The 16,676-nt window shown below is 36.4% G+C and overlaps 1 protein-coding gene across 1 annotated transcript in view; it reads left to right on the top strand.

The window, feature by feature from the left end:
* Window positions 1-16,457, top strand: part of LOC128995902 (probable G-protein coupled receptor No18) — a 44,056-nt gene extending 27,599 nt beyond the window's left edge. Inside the window, exons 11-13 of the mRNA XM_054420952.1 lie at window positions 9,565-9,653; window positions 11,873-12,105; window positions 16,183-16,457. Coding sequence (XP_054276927.1) covers window positions 9,565-9,653; window positions 11,873-12,105; window positions 16,183-16,370 — 510 coding nt within the window. The 3' untranslated portion in view covers window positions 16,371-16,457. The remainder of the gene's footprint in view (window positions 1-9,564; window positions 9,654-11,872; window positions 12,106-16,182) is intronic.
* The last annotated feature ends 219 nt before the right edge of the window (window positions 16,458-16,676 follow it).

Genomic DNA, 16,676 nt, shown 5'->3' with positions numbered 1-16,676 from the left:
TTACTAGGCGGAATTTATAACTTCAGAATCCATGACAATTTTCATCACCGAATAGGGACATTTTTGCCAGCCCAGGATTGCCGTCCTAAATATGCTCAAATTTACTTATATGATGTAAATACAGCAACAGAACAAAGAATGAGGATCAGCCAAACCAAAACTGTGATCGAGATTTAATGGAGGAAATTGCATTGTATTTAAATGACGTCAACCCCTATGTCCGCTCTTTTAAAACCATGGCTGAAATTTGTCATCAGTCTGGTGACAACGAAGTTTTAATGTATATTGTGACTGATAAAGACTTGGACGTAAGACGTTATAACGATGCTGTCACCACTGACGTAGCGGCGATATTTCGGGCAAGGGATGGGGAACCTCCAGGGGAACGTAATTTAATAGTTTACTCAAAATCACATGGAATACGAAGAGTATCAGTTCTTGAGCCTTCTTTAGATCCGATGGCATATCCACTTTTGTTTCCAGGGGGTGACAGTGGATGGAATCCTGGAATGTTGCATGCTCCTGGGACGTCAAGACAACGCAACAGATTAACGATGTTACAGTACACTTCATATAGACTTGCTATCAGAGATGAATTTAGTATACTTCATAGGTCCCAAAAACTTTTCTTGCAATGGGTGGTGGATATGTACGTAAGGATCGAGGGAACAAGATTAGATTTCATTCGAAACCATCAAAGCCAACTTCGAGCTGATTTGTACTTGAACGTCTGTGACTTTTTTCACAATCGTGTTGAAAATCAGAACCATCGTCTTGGGAGACAAGTCATTTTACCATCTTCATTCATAGGCTCGCCACGCAACATGAATCAAAACTACCTTGACGCGATGGCTATAGTTCAAAAATTTGGCAAACCGTCATTATTTATTACAGTTACGTGTAATCCCAAATGGATCGAGATTGTACAAAACTTGGAACCTGGAGAGTTACCTCACTTTAGACCTGATTTAGTTGTAAGAGTTTTTCACACTAAACTCAAAGAGTTAGTATCTGACATTATGAAAAACCAAATATTTGGAAAACCTGTAGCTTTAATATACACTATCGAATTCCAAAAACGGGGATTACCACACGCACACATATTGTTGACGTTAGACGAGGAAGACAGAATTCAAGATGCCGAAACAATTGATCAAATTGTACATGCTTATCTTCCCGATAAAGAACGTTACCCAATGCTCTTTGAAAAAGTGAAGAACCAAATGATTCATGGCCCATGTGGCACTTTGAATCCTCGGTCACCGTGTATGAAGGATGGCGAATGCAGTAAAAGATTTCCTAAAGATTTTAATGAAACCACTAGGGAAAATGTTAATGGATATGCTGTATATAAGAGACCTGACAACAACAACACTGTAGATGTTCGAGGAAGTACTGTGGACAATCGTTTTATAGGTAGTGCCTTATAATCCCTATTTGCTGGCAAAATTCGACTGCCACATAAATGTTGAGGTTTGTAGTACTGTTAAGAGTATAAAATATATTTACAAGTATATTTATAAAGGATACGATTGTGCCACTTTAAGGTTTAGCACGTCAAATGACAATGAAATTGTTAATGACGAAATAGATAGGTATTTGAATTGCCGATATGTTGGGTCAGTTGAGGCTGTATGGCGTATCTTTGAATATAAAATGCATTTCCAGAGCCATCACATTGAGCGCCTAGATATTCATTTACCTAGCCAGCACACAGTTTACTTCAGAGAGGGTGCGGAGGAACAGGTAGTTGCAAATCCCAGGCAAACAAAATTGCAAGCTTTTTTTGAACTCAACCAAACCGATGCAGCAGCGCATTGCCTCCTCTATATCGAAGTACCTCAGCACTACATTTGGAACAAAAATGAAAAGAAATGGAGCAAGAGACAACGTGGGGGTGAAAAAGTAATCAGCCGAATGTACACAGTAAGTCCTAAAAACAAAGAACTCTTCCACCTGAGGCTTCTCTTATTGCATGTTCGAGGTGTAAAAAACTTTGATGATGTGAAAACCTATAACGGAATATTATATGGTACATTTGAAGAAACAGCATGTGCACGAGGAATCGCGACTAACAATAACGAATGGCATGATACTCTAGCAGAGGTTGCCACATTTAGCTCCCCAAACCAATTACGGCAAATCTTTGCTGTGATATGTGCTCTAAACACTCCAACCAATGCAATCCAACTATGGGAAGACTTTAAATAATATCTTTGTGAAGATTACCTTCAAAGATTTGAGGAAGACATTGCATTCAATCGAGGTCTTTTAGATATTGAAGATATCTTACTTACTCACAACACGTCTTGCCTACAAATGGGTTTACCAGCACTGACAAGAAATGTACATAACGAAGGGAGTTATGATGTTGCCGAAGAACTGAATAAGTACAATCAAATGTATCAGTCAGCGAATGAAGAACAGCGGTCAGTAATTGATCAGGTTATTTATGCCGTTATGACAAAGGAGGCTAGAGAAAAAGTGTTTTGTTTAACAGCTTTGGGAGGGTGTGGAAAAACATTTGTACAAAAAACAATTATGCACAAGCTTAGTTCATTGAAATTAGACTGCATTGCGTGCGCTTACAGTGGTATTGCTGCAAGTCTTCTAAATGGTGGTCGAACATTGCACAACATGTTTAAATTACCAATTCCAATCAATGAGTCGTCAGTGTCCGGCATTGTGCAAAACAGCGAGGAAGCAAACCGCATCAAAAGCTGTGCTTTAATTATAATTGATGAGATTTCTATGTGCCCCGTAAATGCTCTGAACACTATTGACAGGCTTCTTCGAGATATAAGGCCTCAAGAGTTTAAAAACTCGATGTTTGGTGGCGTTCCTGTATTGATGTGTGGTGATTTTAGACAAACACTACCTGTTGTTCCACACTCGGGCCGCACTATTATGATTGAAAATTGTGTCAAAAGTTATCATTCTTGGCATTTAGTGAAAAAGTTGGAATTAAGTAAAAATATGAGGGCTCACAACCCTGACTCTGATTTTTCCAATTTTGTAAAATTAATGGGAGATGGCAAAATCCCAACACATACAGAGTTAGGATCCGATGTTATTCAGATTCCCAATGAAATAGTTGGAACATGATCGGTAGTTGAATTTGTCTATGGAAACATAAATGATATAATTCAAAGAGAAGATATAACAGATAGAGCAATTTTGGCACCCAAAAATGAGGACTGTATAAAGCTAAACAATTTAATAACATCCATAATGCCAGGGCAAAAGAGAGTGTACTTGAGTTGTGATAGCATAGTAGCAGATGATGAAGAAGAACAGAACAGATATCCCACAGAATTCCTCAATGGTCTATGTGTCAGTGGACTGCCGCCTCATCGTCTCTTATTAAAGGAGGATTCTGTTATAATGTTGATTAGAAACCTGAATATTGCAAAAGGGTTAATCAATGGGACCCGATTAAGAGTTAAACGTTTGCACAATAATACATTAGATTGTGAAGTACTGACTGGCGCATCCGTCAAAGAACGAATTCTGATTCCAAAAGTACACCTGCAGCCATCAGACAATGTCCTTCCATTTAAGCTTCAACGAACTCAGTTTCCTGTAATTCCAGCTTTTGCCATTACCATCAACAAGGCTCAAGGACAATCAATCAGTACTGTTGGAATTTACCTTCCGCGTCCTGTGTTCTCCCATGGACAACTCTATGTAGCAGCGAGCCGTGCCCAAGCCCGTGCCAGGTCGTTTGACGGGCTTCGTATCTTTATAGAACACACCAAAGATCAAGGGAAACTGTTTAGTGATGACAGGGTGTTCACAAAAAATATAGTGTACAGAGAGTTAATATAATAAATAGTGTTTTTTTACTGTAACAAAATAAAAGTAATGTAAACAGAATAGTTTTTTTTATAACCACGGTTTAATTGCTCGATTTCGAGCAACGGGTGCACTAGTTTACTTTTAAATTCAATGAAACGCATTGAGTACATTTATTTACTATTTCAGTTTGTGTAAACATAATTCCCAAGACGGATCGTGTTAGTATGGTTGTATCTTAAATTTGTGTATTTATCGTTGTTTTGTGTCGCTATGACGGGTCGTGTTAGCATGATTGTATCTTAAGTTTGTGCATTTATCGTGGTTTTGTGTAGCTATAATTTTTTTATTTGTTGTTTTTTTTTCTTGCCTCCGACGCGACGACAACGAAACATAGACAGGAAGCATAATCGTGATAACGACCGCAGCTACAGAACACTGGCGCCGTAATAGGCAGTCAGCACCTGACCCTGGACTATCTCAACTATTAGGTTACAAATGCGCCCCAACACTACCCTAAAACGATTTTTCGTTTTCAATTGGCCCTCTATCAATGACCTGTGTTGCATGTACAGCGAGGCATTTTGAGAAGGAGAAAACCGGCCGGAATGCTTTAGGTTTATCAATAACGAAGATAAACATGGTCTGAGTTACACACCAGTAATTTTTGAGTTGACTCTTTAAAACTCATTGTAAATATGACTGTTATTCGTTTTGAAATAACTCCTGTAATACTTTGCGATTGCTCGAATTCGAGCAACATGTACACTAGTTAATTAAATTGCAGTTAAACATATTACAGGGTTTTTTTTTATATAAGTTAAATCAAAACGTTGATGTTGAGTAAGATTTCTTCATGATGGACGAGACTCTCCAAATGGACTAGACTGACCTGACCGTAAAACCTTGTTGAAATCCAGGAAGCAGGAAGTAGAAGTTGGGCCGAGTACAGGATGGCCGCTCCCCAGACATGGCAGCATGGTATTAGGCCGGAGTAGGCGTAGGCCTACACGTGTAGGCATCTCCATCAGCGGGTACGGCAGTGGTACGGCGCAGTCCCCATCAGTTCAGGAGAATGCTCATGTGAAATCGGTTAGCATCTAATGGTGGCAGGCTTCAGACGGAGTCACCGACCCTGATACAAAGTATGGATCACTAACCTGGCCTAATTAAGGTTAACATGTCCTAGAGTCCATTTACATAGTTTGCACTAGGCCTGAATAAATCGAAAGGGCGTAAAACATTCTTTTTACCTGCAGTCAGCAACCACATTTTTACAAAAGTTGTTCTAGTATAAACTAGCTTAATAAACATGATTTTTTGGAGAAAAGTAAAATGATCTCACATAAATAAAAAAACCATGAATGTGCTTGCTTACTGTTCACAAGTTAAAGGACCAACAAATGGATTTTTTTTTAATGTTATTATCTGGGATGGCTAGGCTACTAGAATTGACCAGAACAAATTTTAGGCTAGTAAAAAGTTACTAGCACAAACAAAGTTAGAACTAGCTCAGAAACTTTTAACATGATTGGGTCCAGACTAGCTCACAATTGAACACAAAAATTACACAAATGATTTAAAATGACATAGAAATAATATTAACGCTTTACTAACTTGATATTTTAACCTTAAACATGAAAATAGGCTCAAATTGAAATATCACTTGTACTGACAAAGTTAACTCAACGAGGCATGCACATTGTGTTATCTGGTGGAGTCGAAACTCTCAGAAAACAGTTCAATAAACATGAAAATAACTCTGGAAAACTTTTTTGAACAATAGTAAAACAGTAAAATGAAACAGACAGAAATAAGCGAGGACTAGGCCTGGCGAATCCTACTTACCCGTGGATGAACGAACTCTAGCTCAATTTTGTGCGTAGTGAAAACGACCTATGAAGAAAATCTGCAGGGTTCACAAAAGGAAAACTCTACCGGATGAGGACCCCATATTAAGAGCAACCTCGAACCCCGAAAATCTGAGAAACGGGTGACACAAGTTACCAGATGAAACGTCCGGCAGACGCAGCCAGTGAGTACCAACCGTGCAACAACTTAAACCTGTGCTGTTGAGCGTTGAGCACGTACACACGGCACACAGGTTTCCTCCCTCTGGAGCATAGCTTCAACAATGTTGTCGGGAGGGGCTTATCCCAACTCCGCGCACTGGTCAGAAATCTGTCAAAACCGACTGTCCAACTCCGCGCAGTGGTCACTTCGGATCCCTCGCGGCACATGCCCAACTCCGCGCAGTGGTCAATTTTGGCTCTCACAGCCCTGACGGCTGAGAGTTTGTGTTTGAACTTTGAAATTGTGTTATGCTTTATGTTATGTTTATCATTTATAGTAAAGTAAAGAGATAAGATATACCTAAAACAGGAAATGAAGCTTAAAACCCACTAATATAAGAAGTTTGAAAAAGTCTGCGAGAAAGAGTGACTGTCAATTTATACGTTCCAAATTGTACAATACTCACTCATTCATATTACTGGGCTTATGAGCTCTCTGAACTTTAATACCAAGTTCAAAAATATTAGTTTTGTATACAACCACAGATTGCTATAACAAATTAGCTGTAATCTCTGTTTCATACAACAGTTAGCTACACACGTCAAATTGGAAAAAAATGGCCGACAAACTTCTATGTTTTTATGACTTGAAACAAAGTTATATCAATACTTAAAGCAGTATAGCAATTTTAATAAAACTTCAGACTTCAAAATTGACTTTATATTTAATTACTCTACGTACAAAATGTTCAAAATTTCATGGCAAGTGAGCCAAAATTGGTCAAATTAATCATCGTTAACATAAACATCGTGTATATTATAAAAAAAAACTTTTCATTTAAATACCTGGACTAAAAATAAAATACAAATATTAGCCTACTAAAATTTTATAAGTAAAATATTTACAAATTTACAAAAGTTACACTTATTTCAAACCATAATAAATTTAAATTAATATAGTTAAACAATAATTATAAGCCTTAAAATGCGAAGCAATTGCTTAGTAAAACATTTTACAATCGTAAATATTTTAAGGATTACAGTACCGGTAAGTAATATCTTATAAATTTTTCAGAAAAACTAAATCATATTATTGGCAAACCTCAAAAACAAACTTATACTTTTAATTTGATTACAAAAAGAATTTTAAAATGTTTCCTTTGTTAAATGTTATTGGAAGGGATAATAAATTAAGTTTTGTTATTCATTAAAAAGTCCATTGTAGCCACTTTTAGATGCAGAGCTAAGTTTTTTTTTTTTTACAAAAAAAGAGATTACAGCAAATTTGCAGTATATTGCTGTATAAAAAGGTAAAATCCGTGATCGCAGCACACTAGTGTAACGTAAAGCTCATGAAATCGTTAATAAAATGTATTAGCATATTAAATAATTGTGTGCTGTGAATTTCAGAAACTTCCATACGTATCACTCTTCGCACGGACTTTTTGAACTTCTTACATTGTGGTTTTTAAGTTTCACCTCCAATTGTGAATCTATAATTTTGCATGTATAATAAGCTAAAATATTTCTTTTACGTCTTACTAAATGCCGAATTTGACGTCTATGAAGAGGATTTTCATTGAAGCCAGACCCAGACCAACGTGTTAGTGAATTTCCCATATAGGGAATAAGTTATTACCGTAGGTATTATGGTAAGACCTGGACCCACTGATTTAATTTTTCGTTTTTATGTCCCAAAGGTCGAAAACACTTTCCGTTCGAATTCATATAAATATAGATGTCCGTTAGCACGATAATTCGAGCAAAAATTATCCAATTTTGATAAAATTGTATATGAACGTTAAACCTACATTTATTCGAACGAGTTCACGAACCAGCACGATCGGACCATGGAACTGGGGTTTATAGGGAAAAAACGAGTTTTCCCAATTTTGACCCTAAAAGCATACATGTTTGCAATTTCTTTTGAAAGCAATTTGTAGAGCTTAAAGTCAAATAATTTAGTATATCGAAGTGTTATTATGCACCATAATGGTTACAGAAAAAAGGCCAACAAATTTTAATTTTATAATTCCCGTGTTATTCTTATGGAGAATAAGTAAATTGTTGTAATTACCTGTAAAAGGGGCGTATTTTGATTAAATTTGGAAATGCATTTATTTTACACTTAACTATTGACATTTCACAAAAACACTTATTACCCTGCCTCTTGCAGCAAACCTATGTGCACTCATTAAACTAATGCTATTTAAATAGGGAATAAATAGTATATTTTGAAAGAGATATTTTACTGGTAATGCAATCAGGCAATTAGAAGTTCGCTTAGGCTGCAGTTTTGCTACGGCGGGGGTATTATTGTAATAACAGCAGCAAACTTTTTGGAAACTTCAACTCACGTCCATGCAAATGTACTGTAGCCTTTGTTTTGGTAAACATTTTACCAAAACAACTACCGTAGATATTAGGAGTGGCCACCGCGCGGAGTTAGACTTGACACTAAAAGTGACCACCGCGCGGAGTTGGGCTGAACCCTTCGGGGGCCATAAAACTTTTCCTCGGATTAAATTTGACCACTGCGCGGAGTTGGGCAATCCCCGTCGGGAGTAATGTCGATGCAGATCTCAGAGATCAACGAGGCTCGGCGGACATGCCACCGGTTGCAAAATAAGAAGGTGTGTTCGGCCGTGTCTGCAATGCCGGTACATAACTTCTTGATCAGCATTGTACGTGTTATTAAATTTACGGAAAGTAATTAAAAGAAACGTCTTATAACACTTAAAACATATATTTACGCTTATACCATAAACAAACATCATGTCATAAATATAATGACATAAATATGAATATATAAATATATAATAATAATAATAATATATAATAATATATATAATAATAATATATAATAATATATATAATAATAATATATAATAATATATATAATAATAATATATATAATAATAATATATAAATATATCATGACATAAATATATGAATGTTATAAATATAATGTGTGCCACAAAATAGGCGAATCACCCATTTCGCCTATTTTGTCTAATGATGATTGGAGTGTCAAATCGAAATCGATCACCACTTACCACCTTTTTTGTATATTTACCGTCTTGTGAGTAACATTATAAGCGAAAATATATGTTTATAAAAATATATATGTTATAAGACGTTTCTTTTATTTACTTTCCGTCTTTTTGGAGCGCACTTTAGCGTTTGGCTGTGTGTTCGATAAAGAATGATTAGTATGTATTTTGTAGGAAATTTCATGATCTTTCATTTTGATGCTTAGTAAAATTTAGTAGAACGCATAGTTTCCGAGTTATAAGCAAGAAAATAAAAGAAGTGCATAGATTTTCATATTTTTTACATGTACCTCAAAACGCACAAGGCATTTTTGTTGGATCTCTTTAGATTTGGATTCAGCGCCCCAAAAAACATAGAACTAAAAAAACGTCGTCGCAGTTATTTTTGTAACGTTCAACTACCGTTTGAAGGGGAGAAAGTAAAAGGGTAAACGTGCAAGAGTTTTTTTCTTGTTAAGGCAGTGTGTAATTTACGGACAGTAGCTGCCTCCAGCCTAACGGAGTTTTGGAGTAGTAAGTAGGCCTAATAATATTTTATGTTTAAATTTGTTTTACGACTCTCGCTTATTTACAATTAATTAACAGTTGCCGAGGCTGATTTGATCTAGTTGTAATTAACAAGTTCTAACTATCCATATTTTGTAAGTTAAAACAAATGAGCTCATTTTACATATTTAGCTAAGTTTGGTGATTGTGTGTTTCAGAAACTCTCGAGAAAGCCGACGTCCAATCTTGAGGAGTCAGATTTGGCGAGAGATTCTTCTGAGAGCGAGGAGGTCGTCAGGATAGCCAGGTAAAAAGTTCCTAGGTCATTGAACCACACGAGCTAAAAAATATAGTGGTAATGGGTAATGAAAGTAGTATTGATCTTTATTTATATGTAATCGCATTTTCCATGGGTTCCCCACATTTTATGTGTGATTAGATTTACTTTCACCGCGGCGTTATCTACAGGGTGGACTAGCTCTTATTTATAATAATACCATAGATGAAGTACTCGCTACCTACCATGCCTTTCAACGGGATCAGTATGCAAAAGAGACAATGTTGGTTCTTTGAAAATGCCTTAAAAATGGTTTCACGCCTCCCATTTAATTTATTAACGAAATTGAACACTTATTTAGACTACCTAGGATCCAAAATCAGTTATAGATTGTAAGGTATAATCAAATAACATGTTGAGTAGTTTGTAATGTAAACGACAAGCTATAACAAACCTCCAAACCTCTCAATAGTGTAATTTTCTAACATTTTTAAGGAGAAATTTGAGAAAATATAATAAGGTGTATGGAAATTTGCTTGGTTTGCTAGTTTGCTGTGGTGGGGGTGTTTTATAACTGTTTCCACAAAAATATCAAAAAAATAATTCTCAACAACTTAGGATAACAGCCGAGGTCGATAAGGCAACGGATATAGAATCCATCTTATTTCATAAATGAATAATTTCTTTTATGAATTGGCGCGTTCTGGGAACATGTGCAAGTGCACTGGTGCAGATGAGATGAACCGGTGACATACTCACCGGTACCACGCAAGAGTCTTGGTATCCCAAACGGTACACATCGGATTATAATTTACACATCCACCTACTGTTTAAATTACAAAAGCTTACCCTCGCAGAATATATTATTTGAACATTATTCACTTATTACGTAATATAACCATAGAAAAAACAATATAACCTATCAAACTTATGAACATTATTCGATGGACCCGTCATCTTGCCATACCAATGCATACTTTTGTCTGAGAAACTGACCGGTCTCCCTGAACGACGCATTTTATGCACTTGTCCTGCACCGATACATCGGTTAGTGTTCTCAAAACGCGCTCATTGTCTTATTCCATATGCAATATTATTTCAGTATTCAATAATGGGTGGAATTGTTAAATCAGTGCATTTGACAGTTCTAAATGTTTTAATCTAAAAATTATGAGTTTGTTCTATGTTGCCATGGATACCAATCAATATTTACTTTTTAAACTCTCACCTCAGAACTTTGAAAGCCCACGGGGCATAGCCCTATGTCAATATCGAATCACAATTAGCTCTTTCTATATGTATCCTCGAAGCTGTAGCTTTATTTAGGTCCAATTCGAGCCCAGTCAGTTCAGTAGTTTTTGAGTTCAGCTCCTACAAACACACAGACTTCTTTGTTTTTCCTTAAGACGGTTTTAGTAATATTCACAGCAGCTTCTGCAGAGCCGGTACTTTCATGATGCCCTGTTATTAGTTTGAGTTGTAATTTTGTGCAACAATTTTAAACTCTGCCTTTTCTAAGACGGTCCGCTGAGAATTAAACTGAAGCCACGGTTTGATCTAAACTCGAAAGGAATTCCGTGATGACAAAAGAACGATTGAATTTTTCTATTAACTCACTTGTAAGTTACTTAATGTTTTAATGTTGCCATTTTAAAGTATCAATTGTAAAAGTCCGTCATTAATAGAAACCAGGTTTCATCAAGATTGAACAAATCTATGCATGTTTTTTCTAATGGACGAGAAGGAAGTTCAGTGGTGATTAGTGGTTCATGATGCTGGAATATTAATTCTGTGCAATTAGGAGACTCGTTTGAAATGTTCCTTCTATAATAGAAGATATGCCAGGCCACCACATGCTTTGACTTGCTCTAAGTCGGCATTTACTGATACTAAAATGTCCAGAATGAATTATTATATTCAGCATGTCGGTTTAAGTATACAAGTAACTTTATGTTAGAGTATATGTAAACCTTGAGTCATTTTGAATGATGAGTATATCTCCTTTTAGCAAAATACCTTCACAGAAGAATATTTATTTATTTATGGAGTTATGCGAAAACTATTCATGTTTATTTGACCATGTTTTTTTTCAAAGAATGCTTAAAATACCTTAAACGCACTTTTTTATATCCTAGATCGTTAGGATCTACCGTCTGGAACTAAAGGCTCTGTATGGATTTTTCTCGTTATGCTAAAAAGAATAATTTGAGATATTAGTGTTAACAATTTACCCATCGATGGTGTTACAGTGTAATGACACGGTTGCCTGAGAACCGTCTACCAGACCGGCGTCTGCGCTACTCCGACAACAGTTCCCGCGTATCTTCGATTAGGCGAGAGAGCAAGGCGGCGCAGACCCTGAGCATCGTAGTAGGAGGCTTCATCGCCTGCTGGCTGCCGTTCTTCCTCGCCTATCTAGCACACCCCTTCCTCAATCCTGGATTTATCCCGGAAAAAGTCATGTTTATCCTCACCTGGCTAGGTAAGCGATATATGCATAGTACCATAAAAACTCACCGTAGATTTGCCCAAAACCAATCTTAAGTAATAACATCAAATATGGAGTAATAGATAACGTAAAATGTGAGAGAATGGATTAAAACGTATAAAACGTATAAAACGTATTTTGAGGTCCCTAGAGGCCTAAAACACCAACCGTTCAAATTCATATACAGGGTGTCCGGTCATAAGTGTTAAATAAAATTTTGCATTAAACTACATGGTAATGGTGACAGAATGTCGCAAATTTGAGGTTCCCAACTTCAACAGTTAGAGAATAACAAATAAATTAAGATATTTCAAAAATTATTGTAGTTGTTATGAAAAAGGTTATTTTACTCTGTTAAAAATGCACTTACTGTCAGTTTCAATGTCATTTTCAGAATCCTCACAAAATTTTAAATAAATATAACACATAATCGTTGGGGTACGTAAAAATATTATATTTAAAATTCTTCGTTAAACAAATTATTTTTATATCGACGAAAATGTAAATAACATTCAGCAATTTATTTCTCGGTTGTTGAGTTCCGGCGAGGTTATCAAATATGACTAAAAACTTCCTTATTTAAAGGGCTTTACAATGATGTATAACAACATTTACCTACTGTCAAATCCATGGTGAATTTTACGCACTATTGTGAAAAATCACGGTCAAGCCAAAACAGATATTGTAAAAAATAATAAAATTTTACTTACTATTTTATGAGCTGACCACTGATGATGAGGGTATGTATAATTTATGATTGACCAGACTACACTTCCATCAAACTAAAGAGTTTTTTTTTAAGACTTTGGAAAATTTGTAATTAAAAAACACAACACATTAGTAAAAAACATAATACACACTACAATTTAAATATGAAATGATAGTTAACCCATTAAACAAATCAATGACACACTTTGTCCGAAGCACAAATCACAGTTTGGGTGTAAAGTGCCCACCGTTTTCCCGCAAGCAGGCCCTAGCTCTTTTGCGGATTGCGCCAACTGTGACCTCATACGTCAATTTTTCCCTTACTTTCCCAGCAGCCTCAAAGATTCTCTCCCGTAACTCAACTTCAGAGTTTACAACAGTTGAGTAAACTAGACTTTTCATGTAACCCCAAACAAAAAAATCTAACGGGCTCAAGTCTGGAGATCGAGGAGGCCATGTCACACTTCCTCCACGTCCAATCCATGTCGGGTAGTTTTGGGATAGCCACAACCGAACGCTTTCAGTAAAATCTATACACTAAAAACTATTATACACCATTGTAAAGCCCTTTAAATAAGGAAGTTTTTAGTCATATTTGATAACCTCGCCGGAACTCAACAACCGAGAAATAAATTGCTGTATGTTATTTACATTTTCGTCGATATAAAAATAATTTGTTTAACGAAGAATTTTAAATATAATATTTTTACGTACCCCAACGATTATGTGTTATATTTATTTAAAATTTTGTGAGGATTCTGAAAATGTCATTGAAGTTGACGGTAAGTGCATTTTAAACAGAGTAAAATAACCTTTTTCATAACAACTACAATAATTTTTGAAAAATCTTAATTTATTTGTTATTCTCTAACTGTTGAAGTTGGGAACCTCAAATTTGCGACATTCTGTCACCATTACCATGTAGTTTAATGCAAAATTTTATTTAACACTTATGACCGGACACCTTGATACCAGCATCAAGAACAACCCTTGGTATATCAAGCAACAAGTCCTGTCTAGTTCTGCGCTCTCTCACGGCCGACATAGCTTTCAGTTTTTCCTTCAAGTACTGTGCTGCCTGATACCTACATATGCAACCTGCTTATCACAGCTCTCTCAGACGGACATTGTATTTGACATCCTACGGTGACTTGAGTATGATCATATTTTTTAAGGTTGTATATGAACCTTAGGGGGCAATTATGTAGCCTGTGAAGTATTGTGATCTGTTCCTGTGTTAAACTGTATCCAAAAACAGGTAGGCATTTTAAGTAGGGAATATCAGGAATTTTACCGACCTCAACTTGATGTTTGCTGGGAGCAATGTTCTAAACCTATTAAGTACTTTTAATTTTTCAACAACATGTTTGCTTATATTTTTGAAATGGCTAGAAAAAGTCAGCTGTGAGTCAATTGTCACCCCAAGAACCTTAATGCTTTTGGAAATGGATAGCTCTGAGTTATTTACTGTGACTTTGATGTTGTGTGTTTCCAGCTGATCATAGATTGCTGCATTAGCAAAGTGCATAGTGGGCCATTTTTCAGGGTTTAGCTTTAACCCATGATTCTTAGACGATTCACAAACCTTTGAAATGTCACTACTCACATGTTGTAATGCTTCCCCAACCAAAGTCGGCTGGTGTGATAAGAAGATTTGGCAGTAATCACCATTACAATACATAATCCCGAAATCCAATACTGATTCAATACCTACTATATACAGATTGAAAAGGATAGGACCAAGACAACTTCCATGGGGGACAACCGACTGATGTTGTCTTAAGATACATTAATTAACAACAATGCATGTAAACGTCACTATTTATGTAACAATTTACAGTATTTGCTTATGGAAATGCAGCATTGCATTATCATTCACATTATTTGTTGACAATGAAGCCGCATGACTATACGACGAACGAGGTCCTCATTTCAAGAATAAACGCCAGCTTCATTACAAGTATATTCCACTACAACTAACATTCTGAAGAGAGATTATATTGAACACTTTATGTAATTGATAAGGCTGAGACAACTGACATCCGCATGTCATGGAATCAAAATTATGCTAAAAAAATTATTATTGTTAAAATTGGAGGGTTATTCATTTGCACATTAGTACGGTATAATGTCTGACGTGATGAAGGAAAAATAAAACTTACACTGCAGCAAAAACAGCTGTTTTTAATGCATGCGTTGCGGGTATAAAGTAGCATTTTTACTCTTTAGGGAGTAAAAATAATTTTTAGCCCCTAAGGAATAAAATCAGCTGTTGCCAACTCAGTTATAAATTTCGATTGTAAAAAAATGCATGTATCGAAAGTATGTATCGATTGTGTAATCAATCGTTGTTAATTGTTGTCTTATTGTAAATAGTTCGACATATCGATAGTATAATGTACACTAACACAATCTATACCTACTTATAAAAGGCAAAGCCCTCACTGACTAACTGACTCACTGACACACTCACTCATCACTAATTCTCCCACTTCCCATTTACCTAGGAGGCTGAAATTCGGTACACCGATTCTTTGGGCATTAAATAGGAAAACTAAGTAGTTTTTATTCTGATCGGGCTTTCGGGCTCCACCCCAGTGGCTCTGGAGTTTCCCATGTTAACCTTATGATTTTTCATATTGAAAAGGAATTAATGAATCTTAACAGCTGTTTCAATTAAACAAGTTGGTTCTGTTCTATGATGTTCAATAGCATTAAAGTTACAAGGATTACCAACAGGGTGCAGCACTATTATTTTTTTAAATTTATGACAACAGCTAATTTGCAACCAAAAGGTGAGTGAGCGTAGCGAACGAACTTCTACCTGGAGGCGAGTTAGCGTAGCACACGAGCTAACCTGAAGGCAAGTGAGCGCAGCGAACGAGCTCCAACCCAAAAACGTGAACATTCGTTCAGGACGTGATTGAGCCATGCGAACGAGCTCATCTTGAAAATTAAGAAATTAAACGGGGCAAAGCCCGCGGGTACAGCTAGTCGTAATATACGAAACGGTTAAATAACCCTTACTAAACAGCTGCTTGTTTCCATTTGAAAATTAAATTGAAAACATGTTAGAAGTTTTGAGAAGTTATCTTTTTTAAATTACAACTTTTTTAGAGTTGTAACTTATTTGTTTAAATAATGGTGTAATATGACAAAAATATTGTTCATCACACGGACAAAAGTGTCTTTTCAAACTCACTCAGTTTGCGTAAAACTTGAGCTCGGGTCGAAAAGAGTCACTTTAGGCTCTAGTGATGAAACATACTATGAAACATAACCATATTAGTTAGCTTTGTTATATTAAAAAAATCTTCAGACCTACATTCAAAAGTTTATTTTATACGTTTGTTTGTTTTTCAGGATGGATTAACTCAGCGATCAATCCATTCATCTATGCATTCTACAGCCCAGACTTCCGGTTAGCGTTCTGGCGGCTCACAGTTAGACATTGTACACCTCGACCACCTCCTTGCCGTCAACTCAACAGTTGTAGCAGGCCTAGTATACTACTGAGAGAAAGTGTTGTCACTGGCTATCCTCGACCATGATGTCAGCGACCGTCCCGGCGAGACAGGGACGCAACAGTCTAGAACTGTGACAATAACAGTGGGACATTATACACCTATACCACCATCGTGTTGTCAACTCAACAGCTGTAGCAGGTTCAGTATACTGCTGAGAGAAAGTGTTGTCACTGGCTATCCTCGACCATGATGTCAGCGACCGTCCCGGTGAGACAGGGACGCAACAGTCTACAACTGTGACAATAACAGTGGGACATTATACACCTATACCACCACCGTGTTGTCAACAGCTGTAGCAGGTCCAGTATACTGCTGAGAGAAAGTGTTGTC

This window comes from Macrosteles quadrilineatus, unplaced genomic scaffold (assembly GCF_028750875.1).
Source record: "Macrosteles quadrilineatus isolate MER2022 unplaced genomic scaffold, UCM_ALF_1.0 Scaffold_1__1_contigs__length_201487025, whole genome shotgun sequence".
In the NCBI taxonomy this organism is placed as follows: Eukaryota; Metazoa; Arthropoda; class Insecta; order Hemiptera; family Cicadellidae; genus Macrosteles; species Macrosteles quadrilineatus.
This window is presented reverse-complemented; position numbering and strand designations above follow the sequence as displayed.